We start from the raw sequence: 26,970 nt of genomic DNA, 5'->3' as shown, positions 1-26,970 counted from the left end.
CATATTTTAAACACATAAAAATTTGGATCTACAAAAAAAGAAAACACAGACTCTAAAATTATAGTCTTCAACTGAGAAAAGAAACTTCCAGGAGATGAATCTTTCAGAGTAGCTTTTAACTATAAATTTCTGTCTCAGAAGTCAAATATTAATAGTTTTCATCAATTTACTGCTTAAAGTAGGCACAGCTATGCCTTCTTTCAGGGACCACATCATAAATCTGTATTAAAGGTGAAATATTTAAGTATTTAAATCAAATAAATAAATCCTACTGGATGGGATAAAAGATGGGTTCACTTATACCCATCAGTAAAAGAGACTGACTTGTGAAAGGTTCAGTCAAGTATATGATACTTTATCTAACACACACACAGTGTATATAAATCTATAATTATACACATAAAAAGTGTATATGTGTAAATATATCATCTTAATCCTAATATACTTAATGGGTATATTTTAAAATGATTAGACTGTGCTTTACACTGTAAGGTATATATACCTATATATATGTGTGTGTGATTTATTTGTTTGTTTGGCTTTAAGATTTCAACATCTTAAAAAAGTGTAATCATATCTAAGCTTATAGGATTTCATGATCTGAAAGATGTATATTAAAACTATAACAATTTAGATGAAAGAAAAATATAGTCTTTGGTAATAATTTGTTCCATTATTCTCATTTTTGTTTAGTAGTAACCAAAAACAAAAGAGAAAAACATCTAAAAGCAATTCCTATTAACTGCTTAAAGGTCCAGAGCAATTTAGAAATGGAATGAAAATGAAAGGCAGGAAAATGAGAGCTGAAAGCAGAGCTGAGGTTACCAGGATATTTCTGCCTTACACTGATGCTTACTGGGAAAGCTCCCGGCCGTCCCTGCAGCTCCTCTACTTCCTTTATGAGGTCTTGTATGCTTCTGTTACTAGGACGTTGCCAAAGGTTACTTTCCACATTACTTCCAGGATAACAAGGAAGAACACTGTTAGCAAACTGCCTACAGAGAGGACACGTGAATTCTCCTTTGTCCACTGAGAAGCCCTGAAGAACCTGGTCATTCTAAAAGATGAAATAAACATACAGATTTATAATGCACACCTCTACAGAAAACAAAACTTACACCATTACATTTTATAGTAAACAAATGAACCATACAAAAAAAAAAAAAAAAAAGACACCTCTAGCGTGCCTAGGTGGCTCAGCCAGTTAGGCATCCAACTTCAGCTCAGGTCATGATCTCCCGGTTGGTGGGTTTGAGCTCTGCACTGAGCTCTCTGCTGTCAGCATGGAGCCCACTTCGGATCTATGTCCATCCCCCCCCTCCCCTTCCCCTGCTTGTGCATGCATGTGCTCTTTCTCTCTTGATGAAGAATTGACAACTTTTGAGAATTAAGCCAAAAAAATGTGATGTGTCTTTAACTGCCAAACACAACTGAGTGGACTTCATGCAGTGGATTTGTTTAGGATTAATGGATAGGGGAAAGATTCAGTTACAGTATTCAGAACGTAAGTGTAATAGGAGGGGAATTAATTAATTTAACACCCTTTCCTTCAGACGTTTCTACTAGAATGAGGAGGAAAGAGAATTTTTTAAACAGAGACACATAAGTATATATGACTTGGAGGAAATTCTTGTTCACAAGAGACTACTATACATGCTAACTAACCAGAAAACTTAAGGCAGGAATCCAGACTGTTACATTTGTTCCTTTCTTTTGCCTGACATCACCACACTTCTATTTTGCTCTTCAGGCCATTGCTATTGTGTAGTTCTAACCGCTATATTACTCTTCTTCCCAGCAATCTCTTTCTTACTCTGCCACTAACCTAATGCTTTATCTCAAAATATGTTTTAGTGCATTAATGTAAATGTATAAATGCTACAATATGACCATTATCACAAACAAGACAAAAGTAATGAGCAAAAAAGGATACAAATAGAAGAAAATGAATTTGCCTATGGTTACACAGGTAATGACAATATCAGGATGAATTTAAATTTCCCCACTCTTTTGTTTTTAATTTTTTTATGTCTACTTATTTTCAGAGAGAGAGCACACACAAGTGGAAAGGGGCAAAGAGAAGGAGGGACAGAATCCCCAGCAGGCTCTGCATCATCAGCACAGGGCCAGATGTGGGACTTGAACCCAGGAAGCATGAGATCATAACCTGGGATGAGATCAAGAGTTGGACTCCTAAGTGACTGAGGCACCCAGGTGCCCCTAAATTTCTCCAATCTGAATTTAGTGCTCATTTGGTATATCTTGGATCTCAAATACTTTGACTAAAAAAACAAAATTCTACTTTTTTCACTTGTTGACATTGTTTTTAAGTTCTTAAAAATCTAACACCATGTCTTCTTAAATCCAATTCTACACATATTTACTAAGCTCCTATCATGTGTCAAATGCTATGCCAGGTGATGGCATAAAGGCTTAAGCTACATCTTCACTTAAGGTCCTAATAATATAAAAGCAAATATAAACAAATAAATTATAATAATAGTGTGAAAAATACAACAAATCCTCAGAGGAGACTTATGAGCTAAGTTTTAAAGATATATAAGAAGAGTATTCTAGAAGGTTGGGGCAAGGGTCATTGAAGGTCATTGTATAAGCTCCTCTATAACTTAATTTTAAAGAATGTGAGCTCACCCTCTTTGCCTTGATTGAAAGTGGATTTTTTCCTGAAGCCTCTCCAGAAGACTTCCCAAGTAGGCACTGCTCCTTTTCCCACATCCCTCACATCTCAGTATCCTTCTCATCTCCAGTGCTGGCTTGAGATCTTTACTCTTTCATTCTCCCATCTTTGTGGCTAATGTCATTTAGTGACATCATCTTTTTCTTTTCTTTTTACGGTCATCCACTGCCTTCCATCACTGAAGACTTTGGTACCTAAATCTGTTTTCCTCATTGCTCCAAGTCCTGTCATCCTCCTATGCAACTTCAGTGTATATAGGGACAACCAATCTTATATCTTGGTCTATCAGCTCTTTGCCTCATTATTTCTTATGGCTTTGACCTCCACTCTACTCCAGCACCTGCTACCATGACTACCCTCTAATCCTGAAATGACCCCAAACTGTCCATATCTGAAAATATTAAATCCAAACAGCTTACATTCTGACTGCCAACTCCTAGCTGTTTTAGTTCCTCCTTTCTCTCACTTTATCAAGCCTTTCCTATCCTGCCTATACACTATAATCTACCACTTCAAGAATTCTTTGGTCAATACATCTCATTCCCTGTCCATATGTCCTTCCATCATACACACTCCACAAAACCCTACAAAATTAATCCAACGTATGGCTTTTCCAATTTTACACTCAAATGTTGTTAAAACTGAAATAACTTCTTGCTACAAACTGTTACCACCTCAACTGAGCCCTGAATATTTCCTGACAATTTTTCTCCAACATCCTATGAAGCACTCTCTCACCCAATTCCAAAGTGTTTTTTCCAAACCACTTCCTCACTTGTCAAGTCCCTTCACCTACTCAAGCCTTGCCCCTTTTACACTAGAATCATAAAGCTACACTTCCTATCTCAGAAAGAAGAGTCATGACTGCTCCTTCAGCTTCCTGCCCTCTCCCATTCCAATATCCAATTAATAAATCCCATAAGTCCCTCCATCTACTTCCTTCTACCTTCTTTGCTAATATCTCCTAACTAGTCTTCCAACCATACTGCTGCAAGTGTGATCCACCTAATGTGACACTTATTCCCAATCAAAATCCTTCAATGATCAATGGATTCCTTCTTCCCTCTGACATTCCACATGCTATCTCACCACATCCATAAGACCCTTCTTCTAAATATATTTCACATCTCTAAGCTTTTCATCTCCAGTGCCATGACTAACCCCAAGCCACCATCATCTTATACCTCCTAAATATCATTGCATTCTTTCTTACTCTTCTGCAATTCCACAATAATTCCCTACCATCTACAAAACTGCCACAATGATCTTTCTGGACATATCTCTGTTTAAAAGTTTTAAATGAGTTGGAGTAAAGAAACTGATAAGAAAAAAATTGCAATAGTCAAGATGAGAGATGAAGGCATACCCAAAAAGGCAGAAGAATAATGAAGTATAGTCAAGTGAGATTTAAAAGACAGGATTAATAGAACTTGCTAAATGACTGAATGTCATAGGGAAGGATAAGAAGGTAAAAATAGGAATCCACTGCTTCTGAGTTAGGAATCAGGGAATAGAGAAAGCCACGCTTTTAAGAAGTTGAGCTAAGAAAAAGAGAAAAAGTGCAGCTACATGGGAATGTAAAATCAAGGGAAGGAATTCTGAGCATCTTTATGGACTGAAAAAAAAAAGAACAGAATGGGCAGAAAGCTTAAGATACAGAAGAAAAAGAGGTTACTTACTAATAGATCAAGAATCCTGAGGTGATGGGAGAAAGGAATATTACAGCATAAACAGAAAAATTATTCCTGAACAGAAGAAGGAATACTACACCTCAAAGAGTAGAGAAGAAAGGATTGGTTGGGATGCAGACTCATTTATCAGGGAACAGATGAGCAAAGTAGGAAGCTAAGGTACTGTGTAACAGAAAGCCACTGTTTTCTTGGTAACAAAGGAAGAGACTGAATCTGATAAGGGGAAAGGAATCTTGGGGTTTAGGCAAAAAGCCTGGGATGGGGAGTCAAAGGTTTGGAAGAGCTGCTGGGGACACTAAGAAAGGAAACTGATCAAACACAGGTAAACGAATTGATAAGTAATATCTACAATCTGTGACCCTAGTGTAAGCCACTATTATGGAAGAAACCACAAATTTACAGACATATTACTTAACTTAGTTTTATGATTTTTCTGGAGGGCTAGCTGCCTGGGTCTAAAATCAAGGGAGGAGAATTGAATGACTGATATTCAGAGCCGAACAGGCAGTGTACAAAAAAATAAGGCTAGGAAAGAACTAACACTAGGGAAAATATAAAGGGGTTAAAAATCTAGAGATCTTGATGTCAGAAGCAAAACACACTCATGAAAATGAAATTAAGAGAATCTGCAGAGTAATCCTATAACAAAATGATATAGTAGGATATTAAAGCTTAATATTTTAGAGCTAGAGTAGCAAAGTCTAGAATTACTACCATGGAAATCAGTTGCTAAAGCAAAGTAAAAAAATAAAAATGAAATCCCGAAAGCTGAAGAGATCAGGGAATTATAAGGCTGGACAGTTAAAATGGCAATCAAAATCACCCAAGATGAACTAGGATGTATATGCTATAAAAACATTTAATACCTGGAAAGATACATACACCTTTAAATCAACTTACCCGTAATGATTCCATGTAAGATTTATGACAATCTATATGTAACGTGTGGCCACAGGTTTGCACATAAACACCTCCTTCCCAGCCAATTGATACTGCCAATAGACAAGAACTCTTAAAAAAAAAAAAAAAAAAAAAGGACACAATACAATTAATTTTATTTATTTTTATTTTTTTAAAATAGTTTATTGTCAAGTTGGTTTCCATGTAACACCCAGTGCTTATCCCCACAAGTGCCCTCCTCCATGCCAATCACCCCTCTTCCCCTCTCTCCCACCCCCATCTGCCCTCAGTTTGTTCTCGGCATTCAAGAGTCTCTCATGGTTTGCCTCCCTCTCTCTCCCCATCTATTTTTCCCCTTCTTCTCCCCCATGGTCCTCCGTTAAGTTCCTCCTAATCCTCCTATACATGCAAATATATGGTATCTGTCTTCTCTGCCTGACTTATTTCACTCAGCATAACACCTTCAAGGTCCATCCATGTTGCTACACATGGCCAGATTTCATTCTTTCTCATTGCCATGTAGTACAATACAATTAATTTTAAAGGAGCATAAACATATCTATATTCACATAAACCTCTGAATGAATTCATATTGTTATACTCATATGAACTTCCTATTTTCATGATATAAAGTAACATCCAACTTGACAACCCCAAGGCAGTATCTTTAAACTTGAAATATCATAAATTTCTAGCTTCCAAATATCCAGGCTCATAATGAAAGAGAATAACTATAAATTACACTTTATCTACCCCATGAAATATAAACTTTGGAGAATAGATTATAGTTCACTATAAACTATTCTGGTGTTGATTATTTTACCTGCTCTGTGATATGTGACTTTAACAACTTCTTTCTTTTACTATAATTTCAGTGTAATTAACACACAGTGTTCTATTAGTTTCAGGTGTACAATATAGTGACACAACACTTCCATACATCACCCTGTGTTCATTACAAGTGCCCTCCTTAATCCTATTTCACCTCTCCTTCCCCGCCCACCTCCCCTCTGGTAACATCAGTTTGTTCTCTATAGTGAAGAGTCTATTTCTTTTGTTGTCTTTCTTTCTCTTTTTTATTCCCTTGCTCATTTGTTTTGTTTCTTAAATTCCACATATGAGTGAAATCATATGATATCTGTCTTTCTCTGACTGATTTAAATATTTTGCTTAGCATAATACACTCTAGCTCCATCCATATTATTGCAAATGGCAAGATTTCATTCTATTTTATGTCTGAAAGGTAAGTATCCAAAATATATAAAGAACTTATCAAACTCAACACCCAAAAAATAATAATCCAATTTAAAAATGGGCGGAAGACATGAACAAACACTTCTCCAAAGAAGATATCCAGATGACCAACAGATACATGAAAAGATGCTCAACATTACTCATTATCAGGGAAATGTAAATCAAACTACAATGAGATATCACCTCACACTTGTCAGAATGGCTAAAATAAAAAACTCAAGAAACAACAGGTGTTGGTGAGGATATGGAGAAGATGGAACCCTCATCCACTGTTGGTGGGAATGCAAACTGGTACAGCCACTGTGGAAAACAGTATGGAGGTTCCTCCAAAAGTTAAAAATTGAACTACCCTATGACCCACTAATTACATTGTTGGGTATTTACCCCCAAACTACAAAAATCTAATTCAAAGGGATACATGCATGCCTATGTTAATAGCAGTATTATTTATAATAGGGAAATTATGGAAGCAGCCCAGTGTCCATCGATGGATGAATGGGAAAAGAAAATGTGGTGTGTATGTATGTATGTATGTATATATATATATATATATATATATATGCAATGGAATAATAACTTCTTTCTTAAGTGCCTACTTTCCTCTGACTTCCATTATGCTACTCTTTTTTGGTTTTCCTCTGATCTCTTTAAACCATTTGGCTTAGACTTCTTTTTAAGGCTCTTTTTTCTTGCCCCTTCAATGTTTATATTCCTCGTGGTTCTATTCTTTGTGCCACTCTCTTCTTACTAGAATGATTCTCTGAGAGATTTAATCAGTAAATTCAACTACTCTCCAAACCACGATCACTTGCCTTAGTGACAGATACAACCACTCCAGTCCCAAGTAGAAATCTCTAGTTTGATGTCCTTCAGATAACATTAAAAAATATGTTATTGGGCGCCTGGGTGGCTCAGTTGGTTAAGCGTCAGACTTTTTTGATTTCAGCTCAGGTTATGATCTCACAGTTCATGGGATTGAGCCCTGTGTCGGGCTCCATGCTGACAGCACGGAGTCTGGGATTCTCTCTCTCCTTCTCTCTCTGCCCCTCCCCCATCCTCCACACTCTCTCATAATAAGTAAATAAGCATTTGTCTTAAATGTGTCATAAATGTGTCTTTTTTTTCCCCATGAATCTTTCTTTTCCTCTTGGTTTAAAAACTCTACAATCTATTCAGTCACCAAATCAGAAAGAAAAGAGTTATTCTGTATCACACTCTTTCCTTTACAGCACAGTATTAGCTCCCAAACTATACAGATTCTATCTCCTAAATAACTCATAACTCATGATTTGGCCTCTCCTCTTCATTTCCATTATAACATTCATGTCTGCATCATTTACTGTGGGGGAGGAGGTTTTTCAATAAAGTTTCTTAACTGGTCGCCTTGATGCCAATTTCTTCTCTCCACAATGTATCACCCTCCATACATCTTTCTGAACTAAATATTTGGTCATAAGATAACCCTAAAAAGTACCTTAACATTTACCATGGGTTTATTATAATATGCAATAAAGAAGGGACCCAGATTATATAAGCAACTACATACCCTTTTGAAATCTGTTCTAAAAGTTAATTGCTTTTATCTCCTTTCTCTTACATCCTCAACTCTTCCTTCTCTCCTCTACTAATTCCTTCTCTTCAACCTATAAATAGGCTTAGACTCTTCCTCCTAAAATAATTTTCTTTGAATTCTTATTTGGGCTCTACCAAACAGGATTTGGGCCTGAACTTGAGTTCAGTTCACCCTCCAGAGTCTCTAGTAAACATATGTCCAGGCCAGAGCAATATTAGGGAAAAGGTCTAACATGCGTGATAGCATATGATGAAAAATTTGAGAGCCACTAAAACTGAGTACACCTTTAAACTTTATTTTTACTTTGGAAAGAAATTTCTACAATATAATGTAAGATGACCAAATAATCTTTAAACAATAGTAAACAAAATTCTGACGTTAAATGAAGATTCTTCATGAACATCTGAAAGTTGAAAGTATTACACAATGCAAAATGCCTTCCCAGCCGATTTAAAGATGTGTAGCAGCACAAATCAAATACTCACAGCAGGAAAGCTAGTTTCTACTGTTACAAATCAGAAGAGCAACAGGAGACCTGCTCATCTTTGTTTTATGTTTTAGAGCCGCTTGAAGTAGAAACAGATTTAGATCATTTTAGAATGGTTAGCAGTCAGCTAATAAACAAGCTGTTCTCTTTGGCAATGTATTACAAAAATGTAATTTATTTCACTTCTTTTTTTAATGTGTATTTATTTTGTTTTGAGGGAGAATGAGCAAGACAGAGAGAGCACCTGAGCACAAGCGGGGGAGAGACAGAGATAGAGGCAGAGACAAAGACAGAGAATCCCAAGCAAGCTCTGCACTGCCAGCACAGAGCCCAACACAGGGCTCAATCTTACAAACCATGCAATCATGACATGAGTCGAAATCAAGAGCCAGATGGTTAATCAACTGAGCCACCCAGGTGCCCCTTTCATTTTAATAAATCAGTTAGCTTTTAAAACTAAAATCAGTAAGCCATTTGTCTATGTAACTGTTAGATTTTTTATTTAAATCAGAGTCAGAGCAAAAAGGCAGGAAGATATTTACTAACACGAGACTAATATTTTAGGAAGACTTCAACAATGTGCCCACACCACTGTGCTAAGAATTGCTTAACACTGAATCTTCACAGCCTCAATACTTATTAAAAAAATTACTAAAAAAGGAATGAAAAGTTTATCAAGACCATTCAGTTATATATGGCAGAGTCCAAGTTCAAACCTAAGTCTATCTGTCTCCAAAGTTTGAGTTCCCTCCCTACTCTGTCTTATCTCTCATAATATAATAATCCCAGTTTCAATAGTAGTACTGCCTTACACAACTAAAATTCTACAGGTTGACTCTGTAAAATGTATGCAACTGATGTGAAGAGAACAGTCACATAGTTCAATTCTGTAACCAGAATCAGAACCCATTAATAGAAACTCTTCTGCTGCATACAGTCTGTCTGCCTACCTGTCTACAAAACTCAGGTACTCTATTCTAGAGTAATTCAGTAAGATATCCACTAAGCATCTACAACACACAAAGCATGTGCTAGTCCCTGAAGGGACCTTAAAACCAATATAAGAATGGCACTACACCTCTAGAGGAATATAGTCCAGGAAGCACACCAGCTATACATAAAATAACATTATGAAAGTAAAAAACTATTGTGTAAAAATATATATATTTAAGAATAAAATCATACAATCTTTAACAGAAATACAACAGAGATTCTGTCCAGGTCAGAGTTCTTACAAAAAAGATGTTTTTTTCTAGAAATGAATAACAAATCTGGCTACTTTAAGAGATACCCTACTTTTTCTCTCCTTTATTAGATCTCCCCTTCCCTCAAATTTATTTTGTTCTTAAGTCTGGTTATATTTCCATTGTCTGTTTGGCTCTAGGATTCATCTCTACTCATCTATTCTAAAGTGATTCAAAATGATAAAATTCAGGATTATGACAACAAAATAAAATCTAAATAAAGGTGATAGTAAATTTCTGCAAAAGTGGAACTTAGCACAATTTCATTGTTTTCTTCAAAATGAAGATATTTATTATGATTAATAAAGTAATATACATGCTGCAAAAAAATTTCAAAGACACAGAATAAAGAAAAAAGCATAAAAATGTGTGTGTATATGTATCCCTATATGCTCACACAGGCTTTTTGGTTTTTTGGGGTTTTTTTTTTTTTTTGAGAGAGAGCACGAACAGAGCAGAGGGAAAGGGAGAGAGAATCTTAAGTAGGTTCCACACCCAGCATGGAGCCTGAGGCAGGGCTCAATCTCACAACCATGAGATCATGACTTAAGCAGAAATCAAGAGTCACATTTAACCAACTAAGCCACCCAGGCACCCTTCTTTTTCCAGGTAATAATAATTTCATTTTAAAGCCTCTGAAAATATATGGGAGCATGATCCTCACTACGTAACCCAAACTGCCTTATAAGGCCTAACTTGAGCCCTGTTAATGAGCTAGCCTGTATATTTAAAACACCACTAAATATTTATACTGGCCTTAATAACATGTAAAGTAATCTAAAGAAATTTCTAACCTGGTGGGTTACTGTATGAAAGATCATATGAGGCCTGTTTTATACATGAGAAAATTGAGTCCTAGTCTGTTTATTTGCTAAGCTTACATTGCTAAGCAATGGCAGAATCAGGACCAAGCCCCAGTTTTTCTCAACTGGAACTTTTTCTACTCTACATAATACCTCCCTGACTAGAGCCATCATTTTCTCCAGAAACCTTCTCCTCAGTCAAAACTACTAAACCACATCCTACTCTGACTCCCATCATTACAAGGTCAGTTATTGCTTATTCTAATTGAGTTTCTGTATTCCACATCTCCTACTAGTTTCTTCCATTTAATCCAGTTCATTATGGGCAAAAAAGAATCATATGTGGAAATCTATCAAGATAATCATTTCATATAGCTAACTAAATATAATGTTTGACTTTATATTTTAACTAAGTTATTATTATATGTTTGCTTAATTCAAGATACAAAAAAACGACAACAGGTGAAAGAAAACCCCATTTAATAATCCACTGAGAGAATATTAAAAATGGTACAGAACTTTTATAAGGATGTTAACAATGCTGGTGCTACTAAATAAACTAAGTTCATCTTCTAAGACCTATAACACCTCAGTACTAGATATAGCCTTCAGATGGAAAGAGATGGAAAAAAATCTACCAAGTGAACAGCAAAAAACCATAGAAGTTATGAATTAGTCTGTCTCTACTTTACATTTTAAAAGCACTATAATGAGATTTTATTGTATATCTTTAAAAGAAAGTAAAAGGAGGCAAAAATCTTCAAAAAAATATGCATGCCATAACTAAAGGTTTGAGTTAATACTCATCATTCCATTAAACTGAATTTATGTATCTTATAATAAATAACACTTAAAACACAGATATAACATTTGTAACCTGAAAAGTTTATTTATTACAGATTTCTATTTCCTTACTATCCATATATTATTTTTTTTTTCTAATAAACATCCAGATTCCAAATTAGAATGATATTTGGTAGAAGAAAAAATATGAAATAAAACTCTGGAGAGAAGTAAACATCAATTCTGCAGACAAAGTATCACTGTATGATAAAAAAAGGGTACTTACATCTTTAAAATAACGCTGTAATAATGAAAGTCTCACATCATGAACTGCTGCACATGTATCCCAAGGGTAAATCTGCTCCTCCTCAGTGATAGGCAATTTTTTTGGCTCAATGTTGTCTCGGCACTGCCCCAAAACTACATAAACAACAGAAATAAGAGCTCATTAAATAATCAACCTGATTCAAAATGATTCACTAAGTAAAGCAGTTATTTATCATAAGCTACTCTAATTTTTCTACTACTAAATATTTTTCATGACCTAAGAAAAAGTGGTATTCTAACTTTCTTCTACAGAGTAAATAGGCATGAAATATGATAATATTTATTTTTTGAAATAACATTAAAATATTAGTATGAACTCTGGGTGGATGGATGGATGATCAATCGATCAATCAACAGAGGATGAATGGTTTTCAAAATCTGTCCACTGAAGATGCCTAGAAGTTATGATTCTCCGGTATCAATAAACTTCATTTTTAAATATACTATTTCTCACTAAAAGGAAACAGAGATCCTTGAAGAAAAAGCTACATCCAGGGTTGGGGGAAAGTTCAAAGTGAGCCTGGGGTTATACTGTAATAAAGAGCAAGGAAGTATTCAAATACTGAGGGGCCAGGTCATGAGGACCTTCAGGAGTTCTGATGGTCAAATTCAAGAGAATTTGAGTACTGAAAAGAATAATGATAGTAACAGATAACACATTCATTGATTCAGACAAGGAACATCAAGTAAATGGGTAATGGGGTAAATTGTCAGAGTCTCAATGTATCATCCTATAGACTACCTACCACCATAACCAAGTGATCAAACTTGGTTAGCATTACCAATAATGGGACAAACTGTCACTATGAGCCTCCTAATGTGATGGACTGGGAGGGAACATCATCTATTAATGCCATTATCAAAAATGTTTACCTTAAACCTAATAAATAAATAAATACACAAATCCAGAACATGAGATATTCTACAGAACAAAAGACCTAGATGCTCCAAAAAATTTTAAAGGGGCTGGAGAAACTGTTTTAGATTCAAGGAAACTAAAAAGAAATGACAATTAAGTGCAATGCATAATCTTTTTCTTGGATCAAGAAAAAAATCTGCTACAAAAAATATTATTGGGGGTGCACTTGGGTGGCTCAGTTGGGTAAGAGTCTGACTTGGTTAAGTTTCTGCTCAGGTCATGATCTCACGGTTTGTGAGTTCGAGCCCCATGTCAGTGCAGAGCCTGCTTAGGATTCTCTCTCTCCCTCTTTCTCTGCCCCTCTCCTGCCTACCCTCTTTCTCTCTCTCTCTCTTTTTTTATTTATATATATATATATAATATAATATATAATATATATAACATATAATATATATATAATATAATATATAATATATATAACACATAATATATATATTATTGGGACTATATATATTATTGGAACAATTGGGAGAATTTGAACATATTAGATATTATAATATTAAATTTCTTGGGTATGATAATATAGAAGAATATGGAAGAATATCCTTGTTCTTACAAGGATAAAACATCATGACATCTGCCATTTTCTTCTAAAAAGTTATGTGTGCTTGTGTATATGAGTGTGTGTATAGATGAAAGGGAAAGAAAAACATGGCAACATGTTAATAATTGTTGAGTGCAAGTAAGACTATTCTGTAGATATAAAACTTTCAAAATGAAAGCTGGGAAAAGAGATATATAGCTAAAGGGCAAAAATAATACTATGATTTTATAACTGTAAAGCATCAAAGCACAAAAAAAGGGAGGGGGGATAGAAACATACACTGCCATATATTACTTAAGTCTCAGTAAGCATGGGAAGACAATTCTTAGGGAAGTAGTATCAGGTATATAAATGTGGACCCCAAGTTTTGAAGAGATTTACAGCAGCTGTAAAAAGAAGAGACAGAAGGAGGGAGATGCTAGCAACTAAAATGTAATTAGCTATATGACATATAATCCTCTTAATAGACTGCTGGATTTGGTTTGCTAGGATTTTGTTGAGGATTTCTGCATTTACACTCATAAGAGATACCAGTCTATCATTTTCTTTTCTTGTGATGTCTTTATCTGGCTTTGGTATTAGGGTATGGGTTTCATCGTAGAAGGAGTTAGGAAATGCTCCCTTCTCCTTATTTTTTTCTTTTCTTTTCTTTTTTTTGAGAAGTTTAAGAAGAACTGATGTTAATTTTTTCAATGTCTGGTAGCATTGTGAGTGAAGTTTCCTGGTCCTGAACTTTTATTTGTTGAGAAGTTTTTGATTACTGATTCACTTTCTTTACCTGTTTAATGTCTATTCAAATTTTCTATTTCTTCTTGAGTCAGTTTCAGTAGTTTCTATGTTTCTAGGAACTTATCCATTGTATCTAGGATATCAAATTTATTGACATAAAATTGTTCATAATATTCTTACAGTCTTTTTATTTCTGTAAGGCCTATGGCAATGTCCCCAACCTTCATTTCTGATTTTAGTTATTTGTGTATTCTTTTATTCTTGGCCAGTCAAGCTGAAAATTGTCAATTTTGATGATATTTTGAAAAAAACAATTTTTGCTTTTGCTCTTTCTACTGATTTCCTATTCTCTATTTCATTTATCTCTGCTCTAATCTTTATTATTTCCTTTCATCTGCTAGCTTTGGGTTTAGCTTGCTCTTCTTTCTCTAGTTTCTTAAAAGTGTAAAGTTAGGTTATTTATTTGGGATCTTTGTTTTTAATGTAAGCATTTACAGCTATAAATTTTCTTCTGTGCACTATTTTCCCACAGGTTTTGGTATATTGTGTTTCATTTTCAATCATTAAGTATCTTCTAATTTCACCTGTAATCTCTTCTTGACCCATTAGTTGCTCAAGAATTGTTATTTAATTTCCACCCATTTGTGAATTTTCCAGTTTTCCTTCTGTTACTGATTTCTAGTTTCATTCCACTGTGATCAGAGAAGATACTTTGGATGATTTCAATCTTTTAAAATGTATTAAGACTTGTTTGTAGCCTACTACATCATCTATCTTGGAGAATGTTCCATGTACAATTGAGAAAAATGTTTACTCTACTCTTGTTAGATAGAGCATTCTAAATAAATGTATTAGATTTAATTGTTTTATACTGTTGCTAAAGTGTTTTCTCATTTTTTGACCTTCTTCTGCTTAGTTATCCTATCCATTATTTCAAGTGGGGCACTGAAGTCTTCAACTATTATTGTAAAACTATTTCTCCCTCTATCAATTTTTGCTTCAGATATTTTGGGTCTCTGCTGTTTGGTATGCATGTTGTTTATAACTGTTTTATCTTCTTGATGGATTGATGCATTTATCAATATATAATGTCCTTTTTGCTCTTGCAACAATGTTTTACTTAAAATCTATTGTGTCTGACATTAGCATTACCATCCCAGCTCTCTGTTGGTTACTATTTGCATGGGATCTTGTTCACAACCATTTTCAACCTAGTTGTGCCTTCAGATCTATAATATCTAGGGGTGCCTGGTTGACTAAGTTGCTTGCACATCTAAGTTAATTTCAGCTCAGGTCATGATCTCACGGTTGTGAGACTGATCCCTAGGTAGGCTCTGCCCTGAGCACAGGGCCTGCTTAGAGTTCTCTCTTTCTCCCCCACCCTCTCCCCCTACCTGGCTGAAGCACTCTTTTTCTCTCTCAAAAACAAAAAAAGAAATAAAATGTCTCCCATAGACAGTCTATTCATGTTGCTTAATCTATTCTGTTAAGCTCTGCCTTTTAATTGAAGAGTTAAAAGCATTTATATCTCAAGTAATTAATTATTGATTTAGGAGGACTTAGTTTTGCCATTTTCCTATTTATTTTCTATTATGTTCCTCAATTTGTTTATTACTATTTTTGTGATTAATTGAATGTTCTCATATACCATATTGATTCCCTTCTCATTTCTTTCCTTTTCTATTTTCTTCTTAAATGGTTACCTTCACTTTCTAACAATCAAGATGAAATTAATTTGAACTTAGTTTCAAAAGTATACAAAAATTCTGCTCCTTTACAGTTCCATCACCACTCCTTGCCCTTCATATTTTTACTTGTCTGCGTTTTTCTACAAGAACATTGATACTTGGTCTAAAAACCTCAATCTGCATTGCTTTCCAGATTTAGTTTCTTCTTATTACATATATTTTTGGTTTTTTTATTACATATGGTTTTTTTAAAACATGATGAAGATTATAACACTGGCATTAATGTTGGACTTTCTTAAGTTCTGCAAAGACTGTGGAGACTAATAATATGGAAAAGATGATATAATATTGTATTCCTCTTCTATGGAGAACTGAATCTCCCCAAGTCAATAATATTTACAATGGGTATTCTGCACAATAGTGAGACAGCATACAAAGCAACATCTTTAGAACCCTTAACTTAGCAGTGTTTTGAAGAGTTCCTAATCAAAATATAATCCAGCACAAGTCTCAAATGTTAGACTAAGGGGAGAAATCATGGGACTCTTCTTTAATGCATGGTTTCAAAACAGGCCGATAAAGAATCAGTGGCTATAAAAAAGGTTTAGAGCAACAAGCACACCTAGCACCCAGTTTATGGTCTTCAAATACCATTTTCCACTAAAAGAAACTAGGGCTTCTTAGAGAAATGGCTGATTTCTGGGTCAGAAATGTGCAACTCGCCATGCCAAAACATGTAAATTTCCAAGTCTACAAAATTTGTGTCAAAAGAACTGAGGAAGTAACTTGAAGAGGCTCCCACTGAACAAAGATGGAAGAATATGATTCTCAAAAAGAAATTAATTGCAACAGATCATATTGATTTAAAAAGTACTAATTAATTATTTTGGGGAAGGGCTAAAGAATGACTATCTCAATATTTTAAGGACCAAGGGAAAAAATACAGTATTTACCCTGTCTTTTGTGTATAATGTATATCTCAGAGTAATAAAAATAGTTGATTAAGTAAAATTTCTTTTATAGAATTATTTCAGCTAATAAATAACATGCAAAGAGTAAGATTTGTGGATGAACTGGTGAATCTAGGCAATAATCACAATTCATTGCTAATATTCAAAAACAGAGAGAAAATAGAGTGGATAGAACTAGTTAAGCATCACGAAGATACTTTCAGTAAAATTCAAAATGTTCTTAAATGACTTAATTTCTTCAAAAATGTAAAATATATGGGGATAGGAGGGCCTCTATTTGGGGGAGGGAGAAAGAAGAGGGGAGATGAAAAAAGAATTTATTAATTAAAAACTACAAGGAGACCCTATAGCTATAAATAGATTAATTAAAGTAAATAAGAAACAATTGGGGAATTTTGAACACTGACAAGGTATTTTACTATACTGAGAAACTAATTTACTTACAAATGACTGTAGTTAATCTAAAAAGCATGAACTTTCTTTTTAACGGAAACAGTAACATATTTACAGATGAAGTGAAGTAATATCTAGAATGTGCTTCAATATAATTCCGAGGAGGTGGGATAAATAAGGTTAGCCGATTTGTCACTGTTAAAGACTGATGGAGACCCGAAAAACAAATAATCCAGTGAAGAAATGGGCAGAAGATACGAACAGATACTTCTCCAAAGAGGACATCCAAATGGCCAACAGACACATGAAATGATGCTCAGCATCCCTCCTCGTCAGGGAAATACAAATCAAAACCACACTGAGATACCACCTCATGCCGTTCAGAGTGGGTAAAATGAACAAATCAGGAGACTCTAGATGCTGGAGAGGATGTGGAGAAACGGGCACCCTCCTCCACTGTTAGTGGGAATGTAAACTGGTGCAGCCCCTCTGGAAAACAGTGTGGAGGTTCCTCAAAAAATTAATAATAGAACTCCCCTATAACCCAGCAATAGCACTGCTAGGAATTTACCCAAGGGATACAGGAGTGCTGATACATAGGGGCACATGGACCCCAGTGTTCATAGCAGCACGTTCAACAATAGCCAAAACATGGAAAGAGTCTAAGTGTCCAACAACTGATGAATGGATCAAGAAGATGTGGTTTATCTATACATGGAATACTACATGGCAATGAGAAAGAATGAAATCTGGCCATGTGTAGCAACATGGATGGAACTTGAGGGTGTTACGATGAGCGAAATAAGTCAGGCAGAGAAGGACAGATACCATATGTTTGCAGGTACAGGTGGATTAGGAGGAACTTAACAGAGGACCATGAGGGAGGAGAAGGGGAAAAATAGTTGGGGAGAGGGAGGGAGGCAAACCATGAGAGATTCTTGAATACTGAGAACAAACTGAGGCCTGCTGGGATTGTGGGAATGGGGAAGGGGGGTATGGGCATGGAGGAGGCCACTTGTGGGGATGAGGAGTGGGTGTTATATGGAAACCAACTTGACAATAAACTATTTAAGAAAAAAAATTTTTAAATAAAAAATAAAGACTGATGGAGACATGGAAGTTCATTTTACTAAATCTGTTTACTTCATTATGTGGTTAAAATGTTCCATATCCAAATGTAAATAGATCAAAAGAGAAGAGACAGATCAAAATAAAGAAAGAAGTCAGAAGTAAGGAAAAGGTAAAGAGGGGCAAAAGGCAAGATGTCAGTAGGTGTGTTAGCTCAGAAAGAAAGGAAGGAAACACCCAGATTTCATCTGCCACAGTTCCCAATTAAAATCACTCTTTACATTGAATACTTTTTAATGTTAGTTTTTATTCACAATCTTCTATCTATAAAAGATTAGAGAGCTATGTTACAGAGTAATTTTCTAATACTAATAAGTTTAGCTAGTATACAACATTGTAAAAAAGATTAAATGAAGTGACAATTTGGTGAAAGCAACCTAAATATAAAATAATAAAGATTAAAACAACAGAAACAAAAACTCTGCATTAGGGCAGAGATTTTGTTTTTTCTTGTTTCTTTTTTTTTTTTTTTGTAATTTTTAAAAATATTTTCTAATGTTTTATTTATTTTTGAGAGAGAGAGACAGCGTGAGCAGGAGAGGGTCAGAGAGAGAGGGAGTCACAGAATCTGAAGAGAGGCTCCAGGCTCTGAGCTAGCTGTCAGCACAGAGGCCGACGTGGGGCTCGAACCCATGAATGGTGAGATGATGACCTGAGCCGAAGTTGGACGCTTTACCGACTGAGCCACCCAGGTGCCCCATGTTTTGCCTTGTTTCTTATTGTGACAGTATCTGGCACCTAGGTTCTCAGTAAATATATGTGGAAACAATGAATGAAGAAATAAAACATTACATTGATAATTATAAAGTATTTGGAGAAATTATAAAAAGTGGCAAAAATCTAATAAGCTACTTTCCTCAGTAGTAGAAAACAGAAATAGCTACAAAACTAGTCAATACTCCCACACATTTCCTTTTTAGTCAGCATTTCTGATCTTGACAGCTCTACTCCAATGTTCTATTCAATTGGAGTTTCCCAAATCAATTTTATTTTTAAGCAAGGAAAGTTAAAAGAGGAGAAACTAATTTACCAGGCACCATATTAGATCCTTTTGCCTATATTATATTACTTAACCAGTACAATAATCCTCTGAAGTCAATATTATCTCTCTAGTTAAAAGAGCAACAAACTTGACCAGATTACGTCAAGCAATACCTGTATTTGAAGTCATTTCTGTTTCCATGTTACTATGCTAATTCAGAGAATAAACACCCTAGGAAAAAAGGCTTGGGAGAAATGTGTAAGAATTTTATATTCTCTTTGCTTCACACAAACTCCTGTTGAAAATGGACTGAATTCACTGGGATAAAAGTGTGTAAGAGTTATCTCTCCTTAAAATACTTCAGTATGGGAGAGGCTAGAGGGCATTCAGACAAATCCTTCAAAATTTTTTCAAAGAAAAATTTTTTAACTCTACATTGGCAAACATATCACTTAGCAGACTGCTTCAAGAATGATTACTTCAGGGGCGCCTGGGTGGCTTAGTCGGTTAAGCGTCCGACTTTCGCTTAGGTCATGATCTCACGGTTCGTGGGTTCGGGCCCCGCGTCGGGCTCTGTGCTGACTGCCAGCTCAGAGCCTGGAGCCTGTTTCAGTCTCTGACTCCCTCTCTCTCTGACCCTCCCCTGCTCACGCTGTCTCTCTCTCTCTCCTAGAAATAAATAAAATAAAAAACATAAAAAAAAAAAAAAAAAAAAGAATGATTACTTCAGTTGGTTAAGCTTCTGACCCTTCATTCTAGTCATGATCTCATGGTTCATGAGTTAGAGCCTTATATTAGGCTCTGCTTGGGATTCTCTCTCTCCTTCTCTCTCTGCCCCTCCCCTGTTGTCTCTCTCTCTCAAAAAATAAACTAAAAATTAAAAAAAAAAAAAGAATGACTGCTTCTAGTAGTTCAAAAAATAAAGGCAAACCTACCTGAATGTGCCTTATATAACTAAAATATTTAAACTGACAGTATTTCTGGGTTTAAATTCTTCCCAATTTTAAAATAAAAAAGCTGCCAAGAAAGCTACACTCAGTTATTTGCCACCTACCATTGATAATATACCATCACACTTTAAGGAAAAAGATTGTGTAATATGTAGAAAGACTTCCCTGTTAAGGGCTTCTTCTAACATTCTTGTCCAGGAAAGTCAGATAAAACCAAATTAAAAATCTTTGCTATACAGATCTACATTGATCCTTACTTTACAGATCTACAGTTATATGCAGGCAATGATTTAATTTATTAATACAGGTATTTATTAATTTATTGTATATACTTTGGCTTTAAAATGTTCCAACTGAAAAATTATTTTGACTTTACCTGAGGATGCCTGTAATAATACAACCAATCCTGTAGGTCGGTCTTCAGAGGAGGGGCCACTTTGTCCACAAATAACACAATCATATACTGCCTCAGAAACTTGTGGCTCTGCTGTTGCGATCTCCATAGGAATATCGTTCTCAGGAGAATCTGAGGGAAAAAAGTTACAGGTCTTAATTCCTGAGGAGAAAAATCTTTCTTCATTGAAAATATAGGGGAAAAAATCAAGTTCAAAATATTTTGTGACCCACAACTATATGGTCAACTAATCTTTGACAAAGCTGGAAGGAATATCCAATGGAAAAAAGACAGTCTCTTCACAAATGGTGTTGACAAAACTGGACGGCAACATGCAAACGAATGAAACTGAACCACGTTCTTACACCATACATAAAAATAAATCCAAAATGGATGAAAGACCTAAATGTGAGACAGGAAACCATCAAAATCCTAGAGGAGAACACAAGCAGCAACCTCTTTGACCTCAGCTGGAACTTCTAACTAGAAACACCACTGAAGGCAAGGGAAACAAAAGGAAACATGAACTACTGGGACTGCATCAAGATAAAAAAAAATAATAATAAACAAAAAAAACCCACTTTTGTGTAACAAAGTAAACAATCAAAAAAACCTAAAAGGCAGCCTACAAAACGGGAGAAGACATCTGCAAATAACATTACCTAATAATATTTGGTCAGTATTCAAAATCTATAAAGAACTTACCAAACTCAACACCCAAAAACAAATAACCCAGAGAAGAAATGGGAAGAAGACACGAATAGACGCTTTTCCAAAGAAGACATCCACGAAAAGATGTTCAACATCATTCATTCTCAGAGAAATACAAATCAAAACCACGATGAGATACCACCTCACACCTGTCAGAATGGATAAAATTAACAACACAAGAAATCTAAGAAATGTGGAGAAAGGAGAACCTTCTTGCACTGTTAGTAGGAATGCAAACTAGTCAGCCACTCTGGAAAAAAGTACGGAAGTTCCTTAAGAAACTAAAAATAGAACTACCTTATGATCCAACAATTGCACTATTAGATATTTACCCAAAGAATCCAAAACTACAGATTCAAAGGGATAAATGCACTCCAATGTCTATAGCAGCACTATTAACAACAGCCAAACTATGGAGAGAATCCAAATGCCCATCAACTGATAAACGGTGTATGTGTATGTACATGTATATTTTACATATAAAAAATATATATAGATGGAATACATAATGGAATATTACTCAGCCATTTGCTGAATGGAATCTTGCCATTTGCAGTGATGTGGATGGAGCTAGGATGTATTATGATAAGAGAAATAACTCAATCAGAAAAGACAAATGTCATGATTTCACTCATGTAGAATTTAAGAAAGAAGACAGATGAATATATGGGAAGGGAGAACAAAAGGAAGAGAGAAGGAAACAAACTACAAGAGGCTCTTAATGATAGAGAACAAACTGAGGGTTGACGGAGGGAGGAGGGTGGGAGATGGGCTAGATGGGTGATGGGTACTAAGGAGGGTACTTGTGATGAGCATTGGGTGTTGTATGCAGTGATGAATAGAATGCTATTCTTGAAACCAATATTGCACTGTATGTTAACTAAAATTTAAATTTAAAAAAGAAATTATAAAAAAGAAAATCAATATGTAGGGAAATCTAAATAAATGCTCCTTGTATAAAGCAAAAATATTTTATAAGATTTAAAATATAATACATATACAGAATTAAAGTATCTGACATACTTAGCATATTAAAAAAATATCCGTGCTTCAATACCAGTAAAGTTGTACAGTGATAAAATTATGGAAAAAAATAACCTTGCAAAGAGTTAGGCTCACAAGACTATGTATTATGTGTACATGGGTCCATAAAAAACAGAAACAGGCAAACTAATGTATAGGATTAGGAACAAGGATACTTATTACTCTTGGAAGAGGGAGTGACAGAGAACAAGAAGGTGGTTAGAGGATGCTGGCAATGTTCTATATCTCAATCCAGATACCCAGTTTGTAAAATTCATATAGCTTGGGGCGCCTGGGTGGCTTAGTTGGTTAAGCGTCCGACTTTCGCTTAGGTCATGATCTCGCGGTTCGTGGGTTCGAGCCCCACGTCGGGCTCTGTGCTGACTGGGCTCTGTGCTGACTGCCAGCTCAGAGCCTGGAGCCTGTTTCATAGTCTGTGACTCCCTCTCTCTCTGACCCTCCCCTGCTCATGCTGTCTCTCTCTTTCTCTCTCCTAGAAATAAAACATTAAAAAAAATTTTTTTAATAAAATTCATATAGCTCTATACTTATGAAACATGCAAGCCCTTTTTTAAAAATTTTTCTAACATTTATTTTTTTGAAAGACAGAGGGTGGGCAGGGGAGTGGCAGACAGAGAAGGAGTCACAGATTCCAAAGGAGGCTCCAGGATCTGAGGTGTCAGCAGAGAGCCCGATGCGTGGCTTGAACCCACAAACTGTGAGGTCATGACCTGAGCGGAAGTTGGACGCTTAACCGACTGAGGCACCCAGGCGCCCACATGCACTTTTCTATGTGTATGTTATATTTCAACATAAAGGTTTTTTGGGGCGCCTGGGTGGCTTAGTCGGTTAAGTGCGTGTCTTCGGCTCAGGTCACAGGTTTGAGCCCCGTGCCAGGCTCTGTGCTAACAGCTAGCTCAGAGCCTGGAGCCTGTTTCAGACCCTCCCTCTCTCTCTGACCCTCTGCTGCTCATGCTGTCTCCTCTCAGAATTAACTAAAAAACAAAAACAAACAAAAAAACCAAAAAGGTTTTTTTTAAGCCCTATTAAGTGAATGGCATAATTGGGTATAACTTGTGATAAATATTACAATAAAGATACTTAATTCTATCAACCACAAGTACACATCAACACCTGCACATATTTTCCACACCAAAAAATATATATATTATTATAAATGTATATATTAAAGGACATGCATGTCCTACAGATTGATGCAATGAAGAGATTGTAGTATTTTAGGTAAACTGAATGAAGACAGAGGCAAAACTGAGACAGTAATAGTCAAAGATGATAAATCCCGGGGCTATGAGAGACAATTATAACAATGGAAACATTCCTGCTACAAACAACACTTCGATTACTTAAATTCTACTTTGACTTTCAAGACAATTAAAAATTTAAATATGTTTCTATATAAAATCGACACTTGCCCTTTAAAAATAAAAGTGCCTTCGTTAAATTACCATAATTAATATTATTACAATAAAGGTAAAAAAGAATAAAGCAACAGTTAATTCATCTGTTTGGTTTTACATGAACAGAACAGAATCTACCTCAATTAATTAAGCAGCTGATTCTCTGAATACTATTTCAAATTTGTCAAAGTTCTGTTTATAATCACTGTGTTAGAATGATGGCAAAATGGCCCCAATACTTTACTCCTTCCTCCTGTGTCCATGATCTTTGCAATGTGACTTTGAAACTCCTCTCATCAAGAGGTAGAATGTATTTCCCCACTTCTTGTATATGGGCTGGTCTTAATTTGCTTTATTGAAAAAATGTGGCAGAAGTAACATGCCTTTCCAAGACTACAGTTCAAGTGATCTTGCATGTTTTCCCTCTTTCTCTCTCTCTCTTACTCACACACTCTCAATCATGTGTCCCACATGGAAATAAGTCTAGCGAGCTTGCCTGAAGAGAGCAAGAGTCAAATTAGAACAGTCAGGTTGTCCCATCAGCTCAGCCCAGTGCCAAACAGCTAACCAGCAAATCTCAGCCAACCAACTAAACCGTTTGCAGAAAAGTCTGGTCCAAATCAAAACTACCAGCCAACCCACTAACTCAGGAAAAATAACAAGTGGTTCTTGTTTTAAATCACTAAATTTTGGGATGGTCTGTTACATAGCATTTGTTCACTAACAAAATTTCTACTGTATGTTAATTACAATATATAACCTCTCAAAAGAACTAAACAACTGTGCTTTACTAAGCTACATGAGTCATGAAAGCTAACATTTAAATGATAAAGGTGTTTCCATTTGAGATACTTTCTGATTTAAGGGACTAAAAATCATTTTCCAATACCAGCATTGTAATATCTATTTATCCTCCAAGCACTAATTTTAGTATCACCAGAGTAAAAAGCTTCAGTTGATGAATTATTACAATTCCACTTCAAGAGTTTACAATGTTATATAAAACTTCTTATTCTAATATTGGTTAAGATTGCTTAAAGTCTATTTTCACATAAAATTAATCTTTAGTTAAAAGACAGCTTTGCCTGGGGCACCTAGGTGGCTCAGTTGGTTAAGTATCCAACTTGGGCTCAGGTCGTGATCTCACAGTTTCTCAGTTTGAACCCCACATTGCACTGTCTGCGTTGATAGCTTGGAGCCTGAGCCTGCTTCGGATTCTGTCTCCCTATCTTTCTGACTGTTCCCAGCTTGTGCGCACTCGCGCTCTCTCTCTCTCAAAAAAACAAAAAACAAGAAACAAAAAAAAACCCCAGCTTTGCCTTTACTTTTAACTTTGACACTTACAAAATCACTGGATTAATTTAAAATAAAATAAGTATTTATAAAACAATAAAAAAAAATTTCTTGGTGCATGTTTTGTCTTTGTGTTTATGGAGTTATCTGGATGAATGGAGGAAAGACTAGATGAACGATTTAGGGATGATATGTTTAATGCCCTCAAAATTATGAGAATCATATTTTTGTTTGAAAACATTAGGCTTCCCATGGGCAATATCAACTGCAAAACACAAGAATCACAGGGTGAAGTGTGGCTTGCAGCCCAGTGGCAGGCACAGAGAATTTTCTTTATTGCATAAATTGATTCAAAATAAGCATTTTATTTGGTTTTAAAAACATACAATACACTTTAATTTTTTATTATTTTGAGTATTTGCTAGTAACCCATTAGGTGAGTTACTATTCACAAACTAAGTGCACTATTAGAGTTCACTGTTTTCTGCTAAGAAGTCTGACTACCCTATGACAACTGCTACAATTATAAAACTTGCACTGGGCAGTATCATTAGTTCTGGTAAGGATGTGCAGTACTGTACTGATTGGCCATTATTTTTATTATTATTCTTGCTTTACTCTCTTTTTTTTACTTCATAAAAAATAATCTCATTTTAAAACAATTTTATATTAGCAGGGAAGTTTTAAAGCCACTACAAAGAGTTCTCATATACCCCACAACCAGTTTCCTTTTAATACGTATATTAGCATGGTATGATTGTCACAATGAACTAATATCGGTATACTGTTGATCAATTTTTATTGACAAAATGTTGATACATTAAAGTCCATATTTCCTTCAGATTTCCTTAGTTTCTATCTAATGTCCTTCTGTTCCAAAATCCCATTCAGGATGCCATATTAGTTGTCATATCTCCTTAAGCTACTCTTGGCTGTGACAGTTTCTCAGACTTTCCTTGTTTTTCATGACCTTGACAACATTGAGGAGTACTGGCAAGGTGTTTTGTAGAATGTTCCTCAATTGTAACTTGTCTGACACTTTTCTCAAAATTACTCTTAGGTTATGGGTTTTAGGGACAAGACCACTGAGGTAAAATACCAATCTCATCACATCATACCAAAGGTACATATAATCAACATGACATCACGATCAATATTTACCTAGTTAAGGTAGTGCCTGCCAACTTTTTCTACTGTAACATTACTTCCCACCACTCCCACTCCCCCCACATTCCACACTGTACTTTTTGGAAAGAAATCACTAAGCACAGCCTACATGTAAGGAGTTGTTCCACCTGCTTGAAGGTGAGTTATCTATATAAATTGTTTGCAATTCCTCTGCATGGGAATTTTGTCTATTCTTCCCCATTTATTTAATCATTTATTTATGTAAGTATGAATTCACATATACTTATTTTGTACTCAGGGTTATAATCCAATACTACTTTGTTTCCTTGCATAAACTGTTCCAGCTTGGCCACTGGGGGCACTTTCAGTCTCCAACTCTAATCTATTACTGCATGGATCATTTTAGCCTTCTCTTCTCTATCTATAACCTCCCACTCCAGCCATGAGAAATCCAGCTCCCATCAGCTGCCATCCATTTACCTAACTGTTTGATCTCAGTATATCAGGAGAGTGGTTTCAGAATAATTAACCCATACTTCCACGGGAGGTATGTTATCAAGCTCAGTGTTGATGCGTAGTTCCTTTTATGTTCAGTATTCTAGACTTCACTAATTTCCAAAGTTACTTAGCCTCTTTTTTCCCCATCCCCTAAATGAGGCTGTTTCATATATTTGTAATACAGTTAGATCATCTTGCACATTCTGAAGTCCATTCTGGGAACTTCAACTTCTGAAATGACTTTTTAAATCTGCATATATTAGAGAGAGGGCAAGATGGCGGAGAAGTAAGGAGCTCCGTACTTGCACTCGCGCCCATACATCACACAGAAAAGATCTGAAGCCATTGGAAACCTTACAAAACCTGAGAGATTGGGAGAAAAAAGACGCAGAATCCACTGAGAGAGCCTTCTAACGTGAGTGCGAACCGGGGAAGATAAAA

The 26,970-nt window shown here is 35.5% G+C and overlaps 1 protein-coding gene across 3 annotated transcripts in view; it reads right to left on the bottom strand.

Annotated features, from left to right (window-relative positions):
• UBR3 (ubiquitin protein ligase E3 component n-recognin 3) overlaps positions 1-26,970 on the bottom strand; it is a 234,960-nt gene that overhangs the window by 67,754 nt on the left and 140,236 nt on the right. For 2 of the 3 annotated variants that reach the window (XM_039248804.1, XM_039248805.1), the window contains exons 25-28: positions 20,441-20,590; positions 11,720-11,853; positions 5,290-5,400; positions 845-1,057 (exon numbers count right to left, since the gene is read on the bottom strand). In XM_039248804.1, coding sequence (XP_039104735.1) covers positions 845-1,057; positions 5,290-5,400; positions 11,720-11,853; positions 20,441-20,590 — 608 coding nt within the window. The remainder of the gene's footprint in view (positions 1-844; positions 1,058-5,289; positions 5,401-11,719; positions 11,854-20,440; positions 20,591-26,970) is intronic. The other variant, XM_039248806.1, reaches the window with a different exon arrangement.

This window comes from Hyaena hyaena, unplaced genomic scaffold, assembly GCF_003009895.1.
Source record: "Hyaena hyaena isolate Hyena2069 unplaced genomic scaffold, ASM300989v1 scaffold_317, whole genome shotgun sequence".
NCBI classification, from domain to species: domain Eukaryota; kingdom Metazoa; phylum Chordata; class Mammalia; order Carnivora; family Hyaenidae; genus Hyaena; species Hyaena hyaena.
Note: the sequence above shows the minus strand (reverse complement) of the source record. Positions and strands in the feature narration are given on the sequence as shown.